General features: G+C 40.5%; 1 protein-coding gene across 5 annotated transcripts in view; it reads left to right on the top strand.

The window, feature by feature from the left end:
* The window catches only part of ERCC6 (ERCC excision repair 6, chromatin remodeling factor), a 56,638-nt gene that overhangs the window by 7,693 nt on the left and 25,301 nt on the right, over window positions 1-23,644 (top strand). For all 5 annotated transcript variants that reach the window (XM_066620985.1, XM_066620987.1, XM_066620984.1 and 2 more), the window contains exons 5-8: window positions 232-937; window positions 10,468-10,593; window positions 15,073-15,231; window positions 19,086-19,221. In XM_066620985.1, coding sequence (XP_066477082.1) covers window positions 232-937; window positions 10,468-10,593; window positions 15,073-15,231; window positions 19,086-19,221 — 1,127 coding nt within the window. The remainder of the gene's footprint in view (window positions 1-231; window positions 938-10,467; window positions 10,594-15,072; window positions 15,232-19,085; window positions 19,222-23,644) is intronic.

Genomic DNA, 23,644 nt, shown 5'->3' with positions numbered 1-23,644 from the left:
CTTATCACGTTGTGTATTGCTGTTAAATTTACACCCCTGGTTTGTCCGTATCTCTGTGTGTTCATGTTGTATTTAGCATAGTTAAAACAAGTGTGTTTTTTGAGCTCCAGAAAATTCCCAGAATGTCCTCGTAAACAGTTTGCCCTGAAACTTGTTTCACATGGATTACTTTCATTAAGAAAAGCATCACATATGACTTGTTTAAGTTGAAAGCTTTGCTTGTTTTGGCAGAACCTGGTCCATCATCACTTGGTAGTATGCTTATGCCAGCCCAGGAAACTGAATGGGAGAATCTTATCCGTACTGGACAGATGACTCCTTTTGGAACAAAAATGCCCCAGAAACAAGATAAGAAAGTCCGTCGGATAATGCTAAGTGAAGGATCTGATTTTGACAAGTATTTGGCAGATCAAGCAAGGCTCTCATTTGAAAAGAAGAAACCATTGGGGCATAAGAAAACCAAGCAGAAAGCACTTTCAAAGAAGAATCAGGCCAAACTTCCAGTGCATCCTATAAAAAGCAAGGGTAACAAGAGCAAACGCAGGTTAAAAACGGAGAACCACCTGAATAAGCATATGAGAAAACTTCAGAACCATGTTCTTCAGATTCAGTCAAAGGCCAGACTTCCTAAGGTCAAGGAAATGCAGATAAGTGATCAACAGGAGGATAGCGAGGAGTCTGAATATGTGCCTGATGAAGAGTTCAATGATACAGAGGAAGAAGAGGAAAAATTTGTTCATGATGACGGTAATTCTGATGATTATAACTTGAAACCTCTGCCACGGAGAAAGAAATGTTCATTAACTGGAGAGACTTGGGAAGAAAGTGGGGAGGATGACTATTTCCCAAGTTCTGATGAAGAGGATATTGTTGGAAAAAACAGAGTAAAGAGATGCAAAGATGATGGCAACGAAGATTATTATAAGCAAAGATTAAGGTTAGTATAAAGCATACATATAGTGTGAATTCCAATTTATATTAATGCATACAGTTACTAGGACATTGTATGCTTCTGATATTTCAGACCTGGTCATCTTTAAGGGTCTTAAATTTAGAGTAGATAATGAATTCAGTTTTTTCTTCGTAATTTATTTGGTTACTTGGAAATAAAATATTTGAGTATTTTCAGTGTATGAAACACCAAGTTTGTTTTCTGACAGTGACGTCAGAAAAAGCCGGTATCTTTGGATATTCGACTTAGGATGCATAGTTCTGTATCAGTACAGTCACTCTGCTGTGGTATGGTGGTCCAGAATTCATTGAGTAGAAATTTCTCATTGGTCTTGAGAATTTGCCATCATGTTGGTCTTGTGGGTGATGCTCTATGCTGTTACTTGATTGACCTGTTGGCTTTCTCTAGTCCTTTTGATGACGTCTTTCTCAGATTCCTAGCCCATGTTCTTGATATGTATCTCTCATTATTGTGCAAATCTAATATTAATTGATTGTAGTGTTCCAGAACTCTGACTAAAGAAGAGTGAGGCAAAATTCAGTCTTAATGAAAGGCAGAGAAGCTGACCATACTCTGATGGCTTACTCAAATGTACTTGTTTAGTAAAAGCCACACTTTTTAAAAGCTTGAAATTTAAACACTAAAAAGCCCACCCAATTTAAATCATAGCAGTTTTTTGGTCAGCCTGGTCATCCACTCTGACCGTAGAGAATAGGTTGTTGAGATTGATTTGAAGCATGCACATCTTGGGTAGTTGCAGGGCAGAATTGTGCAACCACTGAAGTTACTTGATATATAGTAGAATCTTTTGATTTTTAAAAGGGAGTCTCCAAATCTGGGCCTCTGAGAATCCAAATTATGCCTCTGGCTGCAGAAATAATAGCATTTCTGAGAAATGTACTAAAGAATTAATAAAAGTATTAATCTGTAAAATATTTGCCTTTTATTGAATGGAGCTTGACTTTTTCCATTGACTTAGCTCAGTATTAAATCATTTTTAATTCAGTGTTTTCATCAAGAGTAATTTATTTTGATTGAAAGTTTTAATATGATTCACAATTTAAATCCATTCAGACAAGTTTTTTAATAACGTTAAGACTGTAACAATTTATCCTTGCTGAAGTCGTACATTTCCTTCAGTTGCTAAAGTTACAATAAAAGCCTAAATGAATTTTAGAAATATCAATAACTGTAATTGCCACCAAAACATTATATCTTCTAAAAATTTCATCGCTCCAGTTATTGTGGCTGTTAAACTGCAGCTGTCCACATTGACGTTATACTAACACTCCCCAGGCAATCTGTCTTGTGGGAGACGCTGCTAGGAGATAAAATGGAGTGAATTTGCTATAGAAATGTCATTTGCTCACATTTACATCTCATTCCTTGTCAGAGTTTTAGTTGTTGATAAAAAACAACTGGATGGGAGTTTCATCCCCAAGTGAGAGAGGCAGTCCTCTTGGATTGCTCAATTGAGCACTTTGCTGTGTGGGGAGTCCCACTTACTTCAAAAAAGAGAAAATGAGTTTTCTTTCCACAGTGAAGCTTTCAAGATTGTGTTGGGCAGATGATCCTGCATCAAGGTAAAAATATTATGCTGTTAAAGCTTGACAGTGAGCCAGCTGTGATTCTCTTCTGAACATCTGAAGCACGAGGCCAATTAAAAGTTTGTGATTCCAGGGGGAGATTTTGGAACATGCAAACCGGGAAACTCTCTGGTAGTTCTGGCTTGTCATTTTTCTGCAGCAGATTGTTCTGTGGAAGTGGGGATACAAGCCCTGATTTTAGATAGAGAGATGTAAGGGTGAATGCGGGAATTTATTTCTCTTAGTATGGCTTATGTGTGGATGGGAAATTGGAAGCTGACTATGAGATTATTTCCAAAGGGGTATACACGTTTCAGGTTTGAACACTATTGACATAAGCATCAATTTTTAACTGGTGTTACACAGGTTTTAACTTTCAAAATTTTTATTAAGTCATAATTGGATAGCAGAGTTGGTAAGGACAGATCTTGATGGTGCTCTCATTCAAGTTGGCAGTAAGTGTGTGGAGGTTTAATATGCGCTTTTGTCTTTAGTCTGATTTTAATATTTGTGTTTCTACTTTATGATGTGCAGTTACACCTGTGCTGTACATGAGAATGTGTTGCTTTTAGATCAGCCTAGAATGTAAATTAGTTATTAGCAGTGCATTGTGTGGGCTCCATAATCTCATCCTGCAATTGGTTCTGCCTGTTCTCCACTGGCAGCCACTGGGGAAGAAGAAATTCTCTATCTTCCCTCCCTTTTAACTGGTGGATAAATGAGTTGAGCTAGTTTCTTTCTGTGAATAGATGCCATTCTGTTCATATGCCCTCACGTTTGAGTTATACCTTTGAATTGAAATGGGATTTCAGGGTGCAGTTTGGGAGCACTACAGAAGCCTGTTTGAAATGGTCAGAAGTAGTACAGCAACAGAGTGAAAGGAGCTTCATCCTTTCTTTTCTATATGTCATAACTAGAGCCGTTGATTAAAGAACTTTGTTTTTCAGTGATTATTTTAAGTACATTGATATATTTTAGCTTACTCTTCAATTTAAAAACCAATAGTTCAAGTAGTTAGAACAAAATAAAAACAAATTTAACAACCTCTATACAAATAGGAGACATGAAAGTAACAAAATGGCTAAAATAACAAAAACAATGGGAAAAGTAAAGAAAATGTCTCAACTGCCTGAGTGAATAGGAAAAAAAAAAAAATTGGTACTCAAATGTTAAAGGCTAATCTTGACCAAAATTTAAGCATTTAATAGAAGAGCAAAAACTTGATACAGGGGGCCCTGTATCTGTGAATTCACTTATCCATGGATGTGGGAGGGCCTTCCACCCTCCGGAGGTGAGGGGAGCTGCACTCCTCTCACTTCCAAAGGGTCTTCTGGACCAAGCAGAGGCTGTGTACATCTTCTTGTGGCCTCTGCCAGTAACTTTGCATTACAATAATGAACAAGGATCAAAGAAGCCTTAAATAAATTGTGCATAATGTGATACAGTGGACAAGCTGGAACAGAATCTAAATGAAACAGAAGCAATGTTCTTTAGAAATCCTTGTGGTCTGGAAGAAACGAAGATGCCTGTCGCTGTTGATGTCTCCCTGGCTTCTTGATTACAGTATGGGAGTGCTCCTGACCTGAATTTCTCTTGTAAAATTAGATAGCAGTTATGTCCAAGAGGGATTTTTGTTAATGTCATATTTTGTAGCTGGCGACCCTTGTTTGATCAAAGTAAGGTAAGATTTGTGGGAGGACTTAGCAGAGCTTTCTTAGTTGTAGCCTAAACAATGAAACTCCATCCTAGAGAGACATATGTAAGTCTGACATGTGGCTGAGAAAAGCATAAGTTTTAGAAGGGCAGAATTCATGTTGTCCTGTTCCTTTGTTCCATGTCACTGGCTGCCACTCATATTGCATGTTTTGCATTTCTGATTTTCAAGCAGAAGAGGAAAAGAGGCAAGCTTGCTGGTCTTGGCAGTAGTCCTACAAACCACAACATGCAATGTGAACTTTCCCTTTTTTGGCATAATAATTTAATCATGTACTTTTATTTTTGGGTCAGGAGATGTTCCTGTTCTCGCCTTTTCCCACTAGGAATTTTGGTCAGTTTTTCCCTTCCCCATTGTTCCTTATGCAGTTTCTCCTACCTATGTCAGCTCTGTCATTGATGTAGTGTTTTCTCTGGTATCGGAGGCATGTCTATTGTCTGAAGGGGAGGTTAGGAAGTGGTGTACATTGACTCCTCCTCATCCCTCCCATGTCATGCCCAAATTTTCTCCCTGTTTTGGCCTCTCCGCCAGCAGAGTTGCACTGGTGTCCATATGCCATTCAAACTATGTCAGCGTTTCATTTTTCCAGAGTTGTGCCAATGCATATGGCATAGCTGTTGGCAGGAGGACTTCTGCATTGGTGAAGCAGAAATATACTAGCACTGCAGTTCCCAAGGTCCTACTCGGATGTTGGGACTGCTGTGAGTACTTGCGGGGGAGGAGCGGGAGTCGTGGGTGGCCTCAGCAGCACCGCAGTGATTGCGGCACTGCAGGGACCCTTGAACATCCCCACGCACCTGGTGGTGTCCTGCAGCCTCTGAGGGGGTCATGGAGGCTTGCCGCAGCCTCCACAACCCTTTGCATAGCTGCAACGAGCTGCGTTTTTTATCTCAGAGCTCACTTCCAGTTTGTGTGAAGTGAACTCCAAGATCGGAACAGAGCTCATTGCAGCTGCGTGGAGGGTCGTGGAGGCTGCTGCAAGCCTCCAGGACCTCTCAGGAGGCTGTAGACTACCCGCCATGATTGCTATGGCGCTGTCGGGGACCCATACCTGGGGCACTCCCCTTAAGGGGAATGGTCCAGGTTTTGTTCCCAGTGGTGGGCGTGACTCACACTTTGGGAACCACTGCACTAGCATATCTTCAGGATAGGATTGGGCTGTTTTTCTAACATGACTTAGCATCTATATTCTCTCTATGGGGTATGTGCCGGTGTGTGGACCCCTTCTTCATCTGCACAGCACATGACTGGGTCACAATGCTGTCTCTGGACGCTTGGCAATGACAACATTATGACATCTCCAAACTTCTGGGTTGCTGAATTCTGTGCTGCATGGAGCTCAGATTGGAGGTTCATGGTCACATGCCTTACCAGGAACACAGTTTGGCATTGCATTGAAATCAGTCTTTAGATTAAGTGGTACATAAACCAATGTACAAAATAAAACCGGTTTTAAAAATTTAAAATATTTATCTTGCTTTTTAGTTACTCTGGCATAGTACTTTCTCTTAAAACTTCTCCCCCCCCCCCACTTCAAACCTCAACAATTTTTTCAATTCTTTATTTTATTTTACTTCAGGTGGCCTTGAGTTGACGCAGTACTTCTGAGCAGCCTGAAAGTCTAATGTTCTCTTTAAAATGCACTAATGAAGATGCATTAAAATTCCCTTTTTGAATCTCACTTTGATTTTGAGCTCAAATGCATAATTGTACATATCAATCCCCAAGAGGCCTAGCTTGCCTATCTGATCTACTGTTTTGCCTTTTCTCTAAAGTCAGCCTCACTAGCAGACCTCTAGACCAGATCCTCTTTTTCTTCTCCCTAAATCCCCTGACTCCATAGCAAAATCGATGTTGTACGGAAGGCGTCACTTTTCATGAGGGGGATTTGGTGGAACTGCAGTTAGATTTGCTTGACAGTTGTTGCTAATATCTTTGGACTAGCAGCAGTCTCAGTGCTGGTTGCTACCATTGATGCCTAGTTTATGAATGTCCAGCTTGACAGGCCATTAATATTCTGGTCTCCCACAAATGCACTGTAGTCTATTGCGAGGGAAAGCCAATGTCTGGATACTCAAAATGCTTGTAAAAATATAAGTGATTTACTAATCCTGCTTGCATCTCTTGCATAAAATAAAATAGATCGTTAAATGAGTTAGTCAATTGCAGTCATTTATTGCTTTTGAACTTCCACTGCATTGAAGTTGGTGAACTGATACTAGTGACTTCATCACATATGAAATACTGGATATTTGTAACAATAATATAATAATAATCATAAGTGTATTTATATATCGCTTTTCAACAGAAAGTTCACACAGCAGTTTACATAGAAAATCAAACAACTAAATGATTCCCAGTCCCGAAAGGGCTCCCAATCTAAAAAGATGAAGATGAGCACCAGCAAACAGCCACTAGAAAAGACCTTGTGCTATGGTGAAAAGTGACAATTTCCCTCTGCTAAATACAAGAGGAACACCTTTTGAAAAAGTGCATCTTGCCCAGTTAGCAAGGATTGCTATTCACTATTTATTCTGACTCCTTTCTTGTATATGACTTTTGATAAGTGCGGGAGTGAAAAAGCTTTATATTCCAAAATATCTATATAAACATTAAAAATAAAGGAACTCTACCTTTCATGTTTCCCCCTGTTTTCCATTCTTCTCTCTCTCTCTCTCTCTCTCTCTCTCTCTCTCTCTCTCTCTCTGCCTTTTTTTTACCGATTCAAAAAGTGGAAAATAATGGTGTAGGCACTAGTTCAACCTTCCTTAAGGCAGGCTATGTCAAGCTTATGTGTCGCAACTCACCATTGGACCCCAGTGCTTTGTCTACATAGTTGTGAGCCTATACAACGTTGCATCTGTGAGTCTACTAGCTATTCTAGTTTTTCTTGTCAGCCACCAGAGGGTGCCCTGTTCTTCTCTGGTGGGAATAAAGCTTCATTTAATCATTAGGGCAGTGGTTCTCTCACTTTTAGCACCATGACCCACTCTTTAGAATGAGAATTTGAAAATCAATGAAAATGTTAAATTTATTATTTATTAAATCATGTTAAATTTATTGTGTTATAATTCACACACATACTACATATTATGTATACCAGTGGTTCTCACACATTTAGCACTAGGACCCACTTTTTAGAATGAGAATCTGTCAGGACCCACCAGAAATGATATCATGACCGAAAGGGACAGCATCAATCAGAAAAAATTAACAACCCTTGGCTGCAATCCTTCCCACACTTAACCAGGAGTAAGTCCTATTGACTTACCATTGTTAAAAGAATATATATAGTAGCTTGTTAAAAATACAGGTCTGTAACATTTTCCCAAATACAGTCACATACCCTGATAGCATCAAGTCTAATATATTAAAAATAAAATATTGAAATGAATGGGGACCCACCTGAAATTGGCTTGCAACCCACCTAGTGGGTCCCGACCCACAGGTTGAGGAACAGTGCATTAGGGGAATTCTTATTTTACCCCCCGCCCAAGTTAGAAATTCAGATCTGCTCTTATATACACTTACTACCCATGTAACACTTGTTAAACTGACACTGAATGCAGGTAGGGGTGGAAGCTGTTTCCCTTTCTCTTTGCACTTTTATTAAATACATTATTTGCATGTGTGAAAAGGGCTAGTTTTTTTGCCATCACCAAACAAGAGGGGAATAATCCATCTTGTTGATTGAAATTAATACAGTATACAGCTGAACGGGCAGAGGGTATCATACATGTAATTGGGAACCATGCCTTTGTAGGACTGCAGATCACATGGGTGTGGTTTTCCCCACATAATCTGAACACAAGAGTTTTCCATCCAGGCACTCAAGGGATGGAGATAGGATGGAGCCTACTGCCCTCACCCTTTGCATTTTCAGTGAAAGAGTGATTTGCACTCATGAAAAGGGCTGCAAGTTGAGGTTTACTTGTGTTTATTAGAGCAAAACTTCTCTATGTCCTATTAAACATTTTCCTAACCATATTTGTCCTAGACAGTTGTCTAGAGATTAGGCATGATAGCATATGAACCCATTCAGGCTACTATTAAACAAGGCAAAAATATGACTGTGTTTTCCAAATTGTGCCTTCAGTCTTGTTTGGGAAGTTTATCCTAAACTTTTGGGGCTAGAGACAGGCATTTGTTTTTTTTTTTGTTTTTTTCCTGTTAAAGTATGTATACTTTTCCCCCTTTGACCTATGTTCAATTGTTACTGCAAATTTTTTGAAACAGTTTTAAAAATCTGATTGGCAAAAGGTGATAGTGAAACAAAAGTGTATTCCCCTGGGACTGTACACATGGGAGGTGAGGCTTCACTAGTGCATTGGTGAAGCTTGCCCTTGCAGTCTTCTCCACACACCCCTCCCCAATTGTGTGGATAATATCTATGTGATTTTGAAGATCCGAACAGGGCTAGAATACATAGAAGACAGGTGAAAGTTTCCATGTTAAAACGCTTAATTCTTCCTCATCATGTGTTCTTGTACTTAAATCTCACTCTAGTACTTTGTAGAACACGTTACAATCATTCTCATTGACCTTAATAATGGCCTTGCTATGCCTATTTTTATGGAGGAGGAAGCTCAGTTCAAGGCAGAATCCCTTACCTGTGGTCTTTCAGAAGATATGTGACTGAGCTATACCTTCAGCCAAGGTTTCTTATGGCTAGGGGGCAGTCTAAAACACTGCCAAAATAGCAAAATAATACAGCCATGTACCTATTAAAATGATTGTGGAGCATCTGTGAATAGTCCTGAGTGCTTCTGGCTGTGTTTCTAATCCCCGAACTCCCTCGGAGCTCTGCTGCTTTAACTGGCTGTAGAGTCTTCTGAGCATGCTAGAGAGCTGCCAAGGAAAATGCATGGAGCCCTATGGAAAGTGAAACTGAGCCATAATGTGTTTACTCATGAGTAGGCAACCGTGCCCTGGTCCATTGGAAAGGGCAGGCTGAGAGAAGTGCAGCACTGCCAGAACGGTCCTGACCTGATGAATGCAGGTCCCAAAAACACTAGAGGAAGAAGATGTTTAATGGTTCATTGCTACTATATGTTGGTGTGTATTTTTCCTGCACTTTCCATAGCAATTCAATGCCACGTTCCATTCTGTTGGCTCAAGTTGCTATCTTAATGTTCTTATTGGGACTAGATCCTACATTGTGTTTTAATCTGTGGCTTAAAGACTCGAGAAACAATTTAAATTAACATAAGAACATAAGAACAGCCCCACTGGATCAGGCCATAGGCCCATCTAGTCCAGCTTCCTGTATCTCACAGCGGCCCACCAAATGCCCCAGGGAGCACACCAGATAACAAGAGACCTCATCCTGGTGCCCTCTCTTGCATCTGGCATTCTGACATAACCCATTTCTAAAATCAGGAGGTTGCACATACACATCATGGCTTGTACCCCGTAATGGATTTTTCCTCCAGAAACTTGTCCAATCCCCTTTTAAAGGCGTCTAGGGTAGACATCAGCACCACATCCTGTGGCAAGGAGTTCCACACCAACCACACGCTGAGTAAAGAAATATTTTCTTTTGTCTGTCCTAACCCGCCCAACACTCAATTTTAGTGGATGTCCCCTGGTTCTGGTATTATGTGAGAGTGTCAAGAGCATCTCCCTATCCACTCTGTCCATCCCCTGCATAATTTAAAAATTATGTTTTAAACTCATCTGCCACAAAAGCCTTCTTACGTTTGTAATGTTTTAATTTCTTTGTGTTTGACAGCATTAGGTTCACTGTGGTTGTTCATACAAGTAGCATTCAAATCTTAAATGGCTCCTGTAAGTTTAAGTATTTGACTGTGTAGTTGTGCTCTTTGGAGGGTTGTGCTTTATATCTGTTTTATTCCTGTGACAGTCAGCAGATATAGCCACAGTAATAATATACATATGTACCACCTATATGACAGTAGTTATGCTTGATAAAAATGCTTTAAAATTGATCAAAATATTAATTTGGAATAAAAACACAAAACAGTGCTATAACACTGCTTTCAGCTTTTTTTTGGATGTTATCCATGAAAAAATAAAACCGTTTTAGATTGCCTCTACTTATAATATCTACCACAGTGCCTGTTGAACCACTATAGCTATTTTTATTCTGACTTATTGTTTTTCTCTTTTAACTGACTTGACTTGACTTAAAGGGCTTGAAACAATATATGCAGTTAACATAAGTACTCAAGTGACAGTTCTTACCATCATTGCAGGAGGTGGCACAAACAACAGCTAAAGGACAGAGAAGAGCAGCAGGCAGTTGGAGAAGATTCTGATGACAGTGACGCAGAATTTGAAGGCTTTAGAGTGCCAGGCTTTCTCTTCAAGAAGCTTTTCAAGTATGTATTTAATATTATAATAACTAATAACAATTGTGCTGTAAGAGAGAGCTTTGTCTTGAATGGTTGTCTCAATAAAAACTGAAAATATTAAACTAAGGCCAACAGTTTAAAGTCTGTCATGACATCCTGCAGCTGACTGTAGAACTAGAGTCTTGATGTGTCTGTAAGTTCATATTTTTGCCCAGTTGGTAAAGATATGTGGCCAGTCTTATGTAAGCTTGATCATTGTGTAGAACATAGGGATCACTTCATTCAAGCCCAGTGTCTTCCCATTAGACCTGTTTTATGAAATGATTCCATCTGTGCAGGTGGCAAGCCACCTTGTTATGAGACTTGGTATTTTGAATTTCAAAACTTCCTGCTTTGCTGGCGGGTCCCTCGTATGGCCTTGTAACTTTATGCTGCTGAAACTATCGTTCTAAAAATGAATCTGTGATCAAGGCAATCCAAAGGGAATTCAACCAAGTCAGGCAAGTAAAAATGAGTCTTGGCAAGGTAAGCCTCCCTAATGAAGGGTATCCCCATGCAAGCATGAGTCAGCTGGCAAAACTTCCTGAGTGGTTAAAAAGATCAATGGAACTGAATGATTTGTCTGACTTGCAACTTAAAAGCCAAGATCTCCACAGCAGGAAGGATAGCTTGCAGTCAATAGGCATTAGAGAGCCTCTTTTGACCATGCTGAAATATGAAGGTGGCAATGATGAATCCTGAGTTGGATTAATTGAATCCCAGTTGAGCTTAATCCTGTGTCTTAAGTCTTCCCAACAACTCTTCTGAAGCCTGTATTTTTTTCCAGGGGTTACTTTCACTGAGGTGGAATGAGTGCAGGGGTGTGATCCAATGGTTCAGAATACTGGGAACCTCAGCATTAAAAAAAAAATTATTGCAGCATCCTTGAGCAACAGAAACATGCTTTTAGAAAAACTGGAGAACTGGAAACAGGAGTGGGTAGCAGCTCAAATCCCCCCTTTTGTCCTCTCTGTCTGACTGGTGTTCTCTGTCTCTTTGTGTGTAAAAGTATTTTTTAAGAAAAAGTAGAGTATGTTTAATAGGCCCACACATGGCAGTCTAACGTCTACTTCACCCTGGAAATAATGGTGCAGCTAATCACACTTTAGATTATACAGTGCAGAGAAACACAATAAACTATGGTGAGGGACCAGGCTTGTTACAGTGTGTGTGTTGGGCCTGCTGAGATTTCCATTTTATAAGAGCACTTATCCCATTCATTTTCAGGCTTTTCTCTGTATCCATTAAGGCTAGAAATTTGTTCTTTGGTTAAAATGATGCCTTTGAGTCTCAGTTCTAAACACTTTGGCTTCATACCTGTTGTGTACTGGACATAGTGTTCAGGTAGTACAAATGTTTCTGTTGGAAATGTAGCATATGTGCCTAGTCAATAAAGTGCATATTTGGACCCAGCTTCTGGAATTAGTCTTTTAGTTTGCAGAGAGAGGCTTCTTTCTTAACCCTTTCACTTCACAAGGTTGAGACAAATGGAAGAGAGCTTTTCCCACAAACACTTTCAAAAAGTGCTTGCTGGGGTTTCATATGGGTGTGTCAGCCTTGCCTTGCTTGTGCAGTCCCCAAGCTAGCAATGACAGAGTTCTTGCTAAGAGGAAGCAAGTCATAGGGGATTGTTTATATTGGTCTCTTTTTGTATCACACAACTATGGTTGTTCACAGTGCCCAGTGAAGAAGCAAGAGACGTGTAATGTGGATTGTTTATATAGCCAGTCCTTCCTGACATATTACATGGTACTCAGAATCTTCCTAATCTCTATGATTCTGCGAATTACTCAGCTATTCCTCACTGATATGACCTGTTGCCTCTGAGGTACTATACTTCCCTTAGGGGAGGAAGACAAACTGGAGGGTTTTCAGACTTGATCAGCGCACTTCTTACAATATGCTGAAAGCATGTCTTGGAAACATGGAAATGGAAACATTTCAAAAAGCCTAGGTGTCCAAAGGACATCAAATAACTGTTCCCTTCTCGCTGATTCTAGTTCAGATGCCAATCCTGATGGCAGTTTTTAGTGTAGAGCTTATTAACATAGAAATATTCTCCCAAGCATATTTGAAACACTCCTCGCCTGTTTATCATTCAAGTCAAGCATCAGAATTTCATTTCTCTCCATAAGACTGCCTATTTGATTACTCATCCTTGCTGTATTGTGGATGGAATTGATAAAAAGGTATGCCTGTGATGATAAACCAGAGCAAGAGGGAGATGTGTGGAAACAAACGGTGGTGATTGAAGTCCCCTCACTCCGTTGTTTTTTCCCTTCTGTTTCATTGTGACATTTTGAAATGTGTGTCATTGCAGAAAGATCACGTAGCCAAGCAAATAGGTAGTTTGTGAATTGCTTGACCTCATCAACTCAGTTGGCTAAGAAAAGTAGCCTAGCCAGTTCATCTAATGGGATTCACATGGGCGAGTTGTTTTGGCATCCAGGTCAGAGGGCAGGTAAGGATGCCCTGGTGGTCGTAAACCATCCAATCTGATGCATCTGTGACTTCATTGAACCTAGGTTAAAGTTCAGCCCCAAAATGCTTGTGATCTGGTCCATGATTGAATCTGTACATGACTAGTTCCACCTATCTCACAGGGATTAGAGAGGAGTAATAGTATTCAGGAAGCAGAGGATCAGAGTGAATATAATTGGGGGCGATTGAGCTTTGTTTTTGCTTTCAGTTTTGCTTGTAATTGCTGCCAGTATTTTTGCTAAGACCTGGGCACTTTCAACTTTCTAGACCAACTTGTTCTATTCTTTCTTCCTCATGGTATCCATCTCCACCCTTTTTCATGTTTATTTAAAATAATTTTTTTAAATGTTTTAACTCTTCCACCTGCCTGTAGTTAGTTGAACTAAGCCATCATTTTGCCCCAGTCTTCCTGCACCCTTGGCTACTTGCTAAAGCATAGGTTTTTGGAATTTTGTGCAGCTGGGAGAAAGGCTTCTCAGAATAATCACTCTATGCCTCAGGTGTACTGAAGGGAGAGCATCCTTGGATGAGGCAAGATGAAACAAGTCATCTTATGTTTTCTTAATTTAAAGTTATCCTCTATTCACCACTTGTAAAATGTATGCAACTTACCCAGAGTCATAGGGATGGGGGTATTTCTGACTAAATACTGTCAGAGACGTACCTGCATTTGCTGTAGTCCACAAATTACAGGTGGCCAAGTTTGCAGATGAGACCAACTATTTGGGATATAAAAACCAAAACAGATCTTGAATTTCTCCAAGTGGACTGTATATACTGAGTAAATGAGCAACCACCTGGTATCAGTAAGTGTAAGATGATGCACATCAAGGCAAAATGTCCCAATTTCTCATATAAGCTGATAGGATGTGAGTTGTTGGTGACATACCAAGAAAGAGCTCTGGGGTTGTGGTGGATAACTCAGTTAAAACCATTGTACAGCAGTGGTGAAGAATGCAAATTCCATGCTGGGGGCATTAGGAAAGGGAGGAGGAAAAGACTGCTAATATTGCCCTTATACTTATTTGTGGTATAGCCACATTTGGAATACTGTGTCTCGTTCTGGTCACCACAGCTCAAAAAGGATATTGTAGAGCTAGAAAAAGGTGCAAAATAAAGCAACCAAAATTATCAGAGGGTTTGAACACCTTTATGAGGCAAAACTGCAGCATTTGGGGCTTTCTAGCTTGGGGAAAAAAAAGTGATTAAGGAAGGAACATGATAGAGAGACTTAAAATTGTGGCTTGGCTGGAACCAACTGCCATTTCCCTCCCTTCCCAGGTTAGTCTCTGTCAGTTTCATGGACTTTATGTTCCTTATGTAACAGTGTGAAAGTGTTAGTATCTGAATATGCTTGTTTTCCTCTTCTATCCCCATGCTTTAGGATCATATTTCTTCGATTGTAGGCCATCATTGTAAAGTGTAATCTTCTCTGAGTGCTTTAGAAGGGTGATTTGTAAATGTAATAACTAACAAACTGCCCAACCAGATATTATCTTATCAAAAAGATATTATCTTGCTACTATTAAAGCCCTCTCTTTGTAGTTCGTAGAATCTGTTTACTTTTTTTTTTCCTTTCAATTGGGGTCATTTGGTAACTAGATCTCCCTGTCTTGTCAAACTCCATTACAGTTTAACAATTGTCCTATATGATAAACTGCTAAAATCTTTTTGTACTTGTTGCTTTGAAGAAACTTAGGGGGTACTCTAGCACCATTTACTAAAGATAAGAAATAAAATACCCTCTAATTATCATGTCTTGGTTTAATTAGAAATACTTTAACATTGCATGAAGAATGAGTTTATCACATCTAATGTCTAAGGGCATAAAAAATGCATGACACTATAAATACAACCCTCATGTAAAACACACATGCAGCATGTTACGGTAACTCGCTTTAGAATCTCGTGAATGACTAATTCATGAGTCCTTTTCTGTTATGATCTCTATTTGCCATCTTATTTTTTTTTCTTTCTTGTTTGTAGGTACCAGCAGACAGGTGTTAGGTGGCTCTGGGAATTGCACTGCCAGCAGGCGGGAGGAATTCTGGGAGACGAGATGGGATTGGGCAAGACCATCCAGATAATTGCTTTCTTGGCAGGTCTGAGCTACAGCAAGATCAGGACTCGTGGTTCAAATTACAGGCAAGTGCTCTTCTGTAGACTGTCAGTCTGTGGAGCTCAATTAATATTTCATTGGATGTATTGCTGTGGAGGAGGACCCTGTGAATTATTAACGGCATTTCAATTACAATATTCCTTTAATTCTTTTAGTGGGGGACATCAAAGGAAAAATTTTACGAGACAATGGAGCTGGAGGGCAGGAAAAATTAAACATGTAACACTCTTAATGAATTCCAGGCATTGATGCTTCATTTTACAGATGAGCCTCACCAGATATTTTGGGTCAATATTGTGTCTAAGGTTAGCTAGCACAAATGGATTGCTTACAAACTCAATTATGTTAATATTGATAGTTTACACAGTATGGGATTTTCAATTAGATGTAATACCTTTAGGTCAATTTATTACATTTTACATTAAAATATTTGCTCTGGCAAGGTACCAGGTGACTACTTTACAGGAAGTCACCCTTGTTTTCATGATGATGAAAGTGAGATTCAAGATGAGCAAGGAACATCCTTGCAAAATCCCTTCTCAGGTCAGCACAGGCACCTGTTGTTCATAAATGTAGGGGACTCGGGGCCAAATCCTATCCAACTTTCCAGCCCTGGTGTAGCCGTGCCATTCGGGTGTGTGCTGCATCCTGTGGTGGAAGGGTAGTTATGGAGGCCTCCGCAAGGAAAAAGAATGTTTGTTCCCTCATGTAGGGGCTGCTTTGCTGCTGTACCAGTGCTGGAAAGTTGGACAGGAGTGGGTCCTTAGTCTTTTAACATGCTTCTTACTCTTCCTCCTCCTCCCACCTATCCCAGGAACCTCAAATACAAATGTATTTATTACTATCAACCCAACAATTAGAATTATCCCAAAAATAACTTCTGGAAGACCAAATTAGTGCTGTAGATGCATTTTCCAGGGGGAAGTGCCCCAGTCCTCATGGGAAAAGGACCCCCTGCAACATCAGAAGGCTCTTGGTCATACTGTAATTTGGAGAAGGGGAAAGCCTGTGATTGTTTTCTTTTGGCAGGTGAGCAGCCACCTATTGTGCTTGAGAGCAGTTTTTCTTTGGCATGCTATACACAGTTAACTCAATAGTATGTATGGTACACTAACTGTATAATTGATATACCTTTGAGAGTGCTGCATACTTCAATAACAATTTAAGCTCTTGAACATGGAACAGTGAGTATGTTTCTATATAGACTTATGATGATCCACATCATTATCATGGCTGTTGGTTCAAAATGGTGAAGCTTTATTGCTAAACACTAGCAGGCAGATAAAGCATCTCTTGCCAGGTCTAAAAGAGTTTGCAGGGTCCTAATTCATTATAAACACAATTCAGAGTGCCACTTCTTTAATGTCCTGGGTATCAAAAGGGTTATCACTGTCACGGGGTGGGGCAAGTCCCTTTCCCTTTAAGATGGTTTAGGCTGGGTGTTGGTTAACCAGGTGTAGGGTATTAATAACTTAAAGAATAAAACCTGGGCTTGGGTGCCTGAAAACAGAGAGCAGGGGGAAGGGTGCTAACAGCTTTTATATTGGAAGCAATACTGAGACCTGTAAGATGGTAGTTTTAGCCTTTATTTAGGTAAGATCTTTCTTGTTTTTAAAGCTATTGTGATGCATGTAGTTATGTCTTTTTGGAGCAATTAAAGCTCCCTTAAGCTTTAATAAAAATCTTTTATATAAAACATTGGGTGCAGTGATTGACCAGGGACATGTATGATGGGACCTGGGGCTTGGAGTGAGCAAAAATAAATAAGCACTGCACTTGGGGGTTGTGGAAGGTGGTGTAGGCGGAGGAGTGTTGAGTCCTGGCTGGTTTGGGGGTCTCCCTTGGTCCTTCCCTACTCCAAGGGTGATATTTGTGACAATCACCTCCCTGATTAACTTGCCCAACTATTGAGATTGTCCTCTGAGACTTTGCTCTGAGTCAACCCCATCCTGAGACGTAAAGCAGGCAGAGACCAGAAATTAGGCTGTTTCAGTTGTGACACCCTCCTTTTGGAACCTCCTCACCAGGAAGTTTGCCTGACACTATCCTGTTTCTTTCAGGTGCAAGGTGAAAACTTTTTATTTGTCCAGGAATGTGAGGTCTGCTAGGTTTTTAAGGTCCCATTCATTCCCATGGGATTTACAAAAACGCTTTCTCTGTAAAATCCTACTGGCATTAATGAGAATTCCAGAAAAGTATGTCCAAGCTGTTATACAGCTTTTGTGGTTTTTTAGCAAAAATGCAGGTAAAAATTCCTGGGTTCTTTTGGTTCTTCTGTGTAAGAGGCATCTTTCATTTTCTGAACAGTTAACAAACAACCACAATATTGTCATACTTCTGCATCCATATATAGGTGGAGCCTATTTATTCACAGATTTTACAACTGTGGACCTGGCTCAACATGGGTCCCCTAGACCCATGTTGAGCCAGACTTGGCTCCAGTTGCCCCTCTGGAGGGCATTCTAAAGCCCTCAGAGGCCGCCTGCATCCACGCTCTGCGGGCTTCAGAATGGCCCCATAGAGCAAAAACAAAGCTACTTCCAGTTTTCAGGATGTTTTGCCAAATTCCCATTTCAAGCTTTACCTACAGAACTTATGCCCACTTTAAGCTAATTAGTTTCACTGGCTCAAACTTGCTTTGCTCTAGCTATGTACAAAGCTACTATTAACCCCTCAGCGCTAACGGAAGGGTAACCACAGGGAAGCTTGCCTGTGGAACTGTAGGGTCCCTCCTTCTGATTCTCAAAGCAACAGCTCTACTAGGTACAGCAGCACCCCCTCAGCTCTCCACCACCTAGCAGTCTCCAGCCATCCCTGTTTCAGCAATCTTCAGTAGTGCGTTTGCTCTTCTGTCAGTCAGTCAGTTAGTCCATTGGTCAGTCAGCAGGTCCAGTAGTCCATCAGTCAGTCCTCCCTCCAACCTTTCTTCCTTCTGCTACTCACAAACTCTCCCTCATCCAGGTGCTGCTTTTATCCAGAGGGCCTTGTTGCCTCTAAGTATCTGCAGCTGTTCAGCACACTCACTACAACCTAAGGCCCTGGTGTTAACCCTGTGCTTCCCAGACCTGTCAGAGCAGGTCACCACACCCTGTCATTAGGAGGGTTGGCTTAATCCCACGCTACAACACTACTGTTGTCTTGTGTGCTCCCTGGGGCATTGGTGGGCCACTGTGAGATACAGAAAGCTGGACTAGATGGGCCTTTGGCCTGATCCAACAGGGCTCGTCTTATGTTCTTATGCATAGGATTGGGCTGCTAGTTGCATAACTGATAGCTTAAAAACCATAGCTAATGAAATGTAATTCAGAAATGGGACAAATCAGAAAATAGTTTGATTCTGCTAACTGCTCGGGCACCTTCCTTTTAACTCTTGGTATGTACGTGTGGCTGGTCTGTGATCAAGGAAATATCTCCGATATTGTTTTGGTCAGTAGTATTTTCCCTTCGTATTATCAACTACTCCTAATAATTTAACAAATAGAGTCAATTACTAGTCACATCCTGTGATCCATAATGAAGAGTATGGTGCATTGAGTTATAACCCAGATCTCATACTAATATGGTATTATGGGGGAACTGCTCCAATAAAATAGTGCTGAGATATTAACCTGAGAACCAGAACATGTATAAATTAAAGTAATGGTCAACTAACATCCAAAATGAGGATCAGACTATGTTGTTTCCTCCTTCCTTACTTATTTGGATGCTGACCAACAACTCAGATTCTCATTTTGAACCTTTGCTCAAGTATCTCTCCATGTAATACATGTGTAATAAGATATTACTGTGTATTTTGTTTTGCATAAGGGAACCACTTATTCCTTGTGGCTTGTGTAATGTATCCTCATTTCATGGTGCTCTCTCTTACGATCCATTATAGGTTCAAAGGGCTGGGTCCAACAATGATCGTGTGTCCAACCACTGTGATGCATCAGTGGGTGAAAGAGTTCCATACTTGGTGGCCTCCATTTAGAGTTGCAATTCTGCACGAGACAGGGTCTTACACCAACAAAAAGGTACTTCCTGTTCATTCAGGGTTCTGTAAATTCAGACCTACAAACTTTCTCCTGTGCAGTTGCTACATGAAGGATCTGTACAGGCATGCTTAACAATCTTCCTTAAGGATGGACTGAATATACAAAGGTGGTCAAAGCACAACAAAGAGGCTCTTAATGAGGCAATCAGGTCTTCCATAGCCTGCAGCAGAGTGTCTGTTTACACAACAAAGAGGCTCTTAATGTAAAGAGGCAGTTGGTCTCCAGTAGCCTGTGCAGCCAGCCAGTGTCTGGCAGGGAATGTCTGTTTACACAACAAAGGCACTAGATTGGGTTGAATGTTCACTTAACAACCTGATTGCATAACAGTGGGGATTGGAGAATGTATCCCCATTGTTAAGTTGCTCACACCTGTATTTATTTCAGATTTTATAAGGTATGTGAACCAACAACCATTATTTTACCCTTACTTAGTATTTTATAGATGGCACCTGCTTTATGAAGCACCTCTTAGATTTTATGTTGAACATTGCCCAAGCCATATAACGAGTCACAGATATCCAGCATTTATCTTTGGGATCTTTATTCAGATTTTCTTTGTGTTCTTAGCTGCTTTCTCATGGGCAGAACGTTGTACAAAAAAGTTTTCTCTTTCCATCGTTATGTGGTGAGGCCTCTGCTGCCCACCATGCAGTAGTTGTGAGGTAGATGCAAGATACATTTTCTGTGCCTGCAGTTGTGTGGAGGCCCCTCTCATTTCTTTTTCTGTACTTCTCAGGAGAGGAGGGTTTCTCTTGATTCTAGAGGTTTTGCCACAGAAGGTATTCAAGGAGGGAATGAATAAGTGGCAGGCAGGGGAAAGGCTAATTGTTTCCCACCTCACCTTCTGTGTCTCCACTTAGAACTGCTTCCCCTCAGAATTATTTTTCCTAAAAGATGCAACCAGTTGGATTTTTATTTTGCACATGCTCACATGTGCACCCAGATATCCTGTAGTTCAGCTCATAGATCAATGGTTATGTAGTCTTCCCTACTTAATAAATTCTTGTGTAGCTGGACTCAGAGAGTGTGTCTTGAAAAGAAAGCCAGGTTGTTGACCCCACAACTCCCATGCTCCTTGCATCATTTATTATAATCTTGGCTTGGTCTTCAGGGTGCCTTTTAGCCCAGCCGCATAGCAAACTGGCATTGATGGTGTCTCCTGATTGCTCATCTATGAACTTCTGTTGTTTTGGAGCACCATTTGGTGCACACAGGTGCATGTGTGTGTGGGGGGGTGCTGTTTCTTTCTGAGCAGCATATGTTGAGAATCACTGTTGTATATGGTGGCCAGCATGGAAGATGTTTCCTCAGTGCTATGCATATCATGGTGTTCTATCTTAAACTTCCAACCATACCCCAAATTCTTTATTCCCACTAACTAATTACACTTTTTAGATTAGACTAGTGATTCCAAACTTACCGTGGTTGCCTCTTCTTCCTGCCTCTCCTGGGCGCTACCTTCTTGGATTGTGTGATATCTTGTGCAGTCCAAGATGGCGGTACCCTGGAGAGCCAGGAAGAAGAGGCTACCAGGGACATCTCATGCCACCCTGAGAGTTTGCTGTGGCATGCAGTTTGGGAGCCACTTCTCCCAAAAGTTCCTGAGCAATACCACAGATACTCACATATAAGTTGATTTCACAGATAAGCTGAGGGAAGGTTTTGAGCCAAAATTCATGGAATTTTCTTTGACCCTTGAATAAGTTGGAGGTAAAACTTTGGTGTGTGTGAAATTCTTTGAAATTGACTTACCAGGAATTGTTTTGAGGCTGCAGCAAAAAGCAAAAAAACACAATATTTTTGTTTGCTTTCTGTTGCTGCCTCAGAACAGTTACTGGTAAGTAAAATGGCTCCTTTTCTCCCCCCCCCCCCGGCATCCTGCTTCTCAGCCCAATTCCACCCTCACTTCACCAGGCAGCTGCTCTCAGCAATCTCACCAGCTATATTGATGTGTGTGTAAGTCAACTTACGTTTTCGGGATCCATTTTTAGGCATTTTTGACTTATACATATTAGTTGGCAACCTTCAGTCTTGAAAGACTGTGGTATCGCGCTCTGAATGTTGGTTCTGGAACAGTGTCTAGTGTGGTGGGTGGATGTATGTATTAAGATCATTCTCTCTCTCACACTCACACACTATATGAGCATTCCGATGAGGTAGTTTTCAGCATTAGGTAATCAGGTTTTTGAAACCAGTAAAATCTTTTAAATATTTTATTTATATTCTATGGAGAGGAGCTTCAGCAAGATTAAGCAATCTGTGTGTGGGGTGGGGGGGAGAGAGAGAGAGAATTCTGAGACCTGACACGAATAGTTTCTGAAAAGCAGTGACTTGCTGTCATTACAGACGCAAAAGAGCAGGAAATGTCCCTGACTGAGATGAATGAGAGTTGCACACAAAGCCAAAGCATAAAACTTTTATTGGTGTATTTTGCTTGAAGCAATAGGAGATCAAGTGACCTCTTCAGTTTGCCTGTGCATCTTTATGAATTAAGTCATGTACCATGGCACAATATTTTGCTTAATCTTGATCTCTTATCACTTATGCCAAACTTCCATAAGCACATTGAGAGAACACTGAAAGCCCTTGATGTACTTGCCATCATTCTAGGTAAAACCATTTTCCATTATCAGAAGTAAAAAATGTTGCAGTTTTGAATATGCTTATAAAACATTGGGTAGTGCTTGGAGGAAGAATGCTCTGGGGGCTCAGTGAGCCCTGCAGACATACCCCACCCCCACCTTCACAGAATTTAAAACTCTTGCAGCAAACCCTTCATTGCCTTTATCCTAATTGGGGAAGTGGTCAGTGATGAATATGTGGTGTTTAAAATTGTGGTTGCCTTTCTGTGTTTTCCTTCATTGTCAGCACAAATCCTTGTTTAATACAAGATTTGGCTTGAAGGAAATTTTAATTAATTACAGGTTCAGTAAATCCTGAGTAGGACTCTGCTGTGCTGTGTCTACAGTGAATGGCCTTCATGTGCCTGTGTTTTTACTCCTGTTCTCTCTGCTGCCTGACAGTGTGATTTATGGCTGTTGTTTTCTACCACTACACTGTTTGCCCTCTAGGAGGGATTGGTCTCCTGAGCCTCCATAATAACAGCAGCACTTTCACAAAACATCTTTTAATGACAACATTGTAGCAGCCTTCTGTAAGTCAGGCTAATTGCAGACATACCCTATTAATTGCAAAATCTAGGAGAGGTTACATATTTTACAAGCTTTTAATTTGAAATCGCCTGAGATGATTTGTCTTAAGTGTGTGGGTAGAGATGCCTATATTATTCTAGAGACCATTGCTGGGAAATAAAAACACTGCAAATGTGTCCTGGAAGTGTATTGACGTCTCTCATGCAGGTCGCTGTCTTTAAAAATGCCAGATTTTGCTATGGGGGTAAGAGAGCTCATGCTATTTACACTATCCTTTTATAATACACAGTGGCAGAACCCCCACTGATTTTACCAACCAGATGGAACCATACATATATATATACCAACCATGTATGTATGTATGTATGTATGTATGTATGTATGTATGTATGTATGTATGTATGTATGTATGTTTCATCTCTTCTTTTTTAGATAAAGATTTAACTTTATTTCTGGGTTGTTGATGGGGAATTATCTAATGTATTTTGGGAACAACACTGAAGTTGAGATTAAGCCTTTTTTCCACAAGACAGACAGCGTTGTTCAGGGGAAGTACATGTCAGGGTCTGAAGAAGCAGAAGGCATTGAAATGAATGAGTTCCAAGTAGGTGTGGCCCTCATGCATTTCATCTTTGGAGTAATGTTCAAAGTCGCTTCTTCCAATCCAAAACATAACTTAAACTTCTCCTTTTGCCAGTATAGGATATAAATGCTAAAAGTGTTTTGCAGGGGTCTCCTTTTTGGTTGGTTTGGTGAAAATCCATGTTAAGTAGGAAAAGCTAAAAAAAATGGGGGGGGGCAGTTCAATACTAAGTGTGAGTGAAGAAAGACTATGGGCACATTCTTAACCAGGTCTACTCAGAAGTAATTCCTGTTTTGTTCACACTTACTCTCAGGAAAAGGATTGTAGTCTATATTATGCAGCACATATCCACCAAGGCCTTTGAGGCACATACAGGTGATGGGGAATGGGTGACAGCATTGTCAGCTTTGTTGGCAAGCAAAGGTGCAAGCACTTCTGCTACCTGGAGATGCCTCAGAACTTACAAGTTGTACATAGCTCTATGCATAGTTGTCCCAACTATGTAATGCTGATTTTATAGGCTGGCTATAGTAATAGATCCAATATACTGCAAGTGGTGGAGGGAGCTGCTGCTGTTACACTAGCATTAGATCATAAAAGGAACTGCCTGGGCACCATCTATGTATATAGTTCTTATATACAGTATTTACAATAGCAATGTGAAAGG

The sequence above is a fragment of the Tiliqua scincoides genome, chromosome 3, assembly GCF_035046505.1.
Source record: "Tiliqua scincoides isolate rTilSci1 chromosome 3, rTilSci1.hap2, whole genome shotgun sequence".
Taxonomy (NCBI): Eukaryota; Metazoa; Chordata; class Lepidosauria; order Squamata; family Scincidae; genus Tiliqua; species Tiliqua scincoides.
Note: the sequence above shows the minus strand (reverse complement) of the source record. Positions and strands in the feature narration are given on the sequence as shown.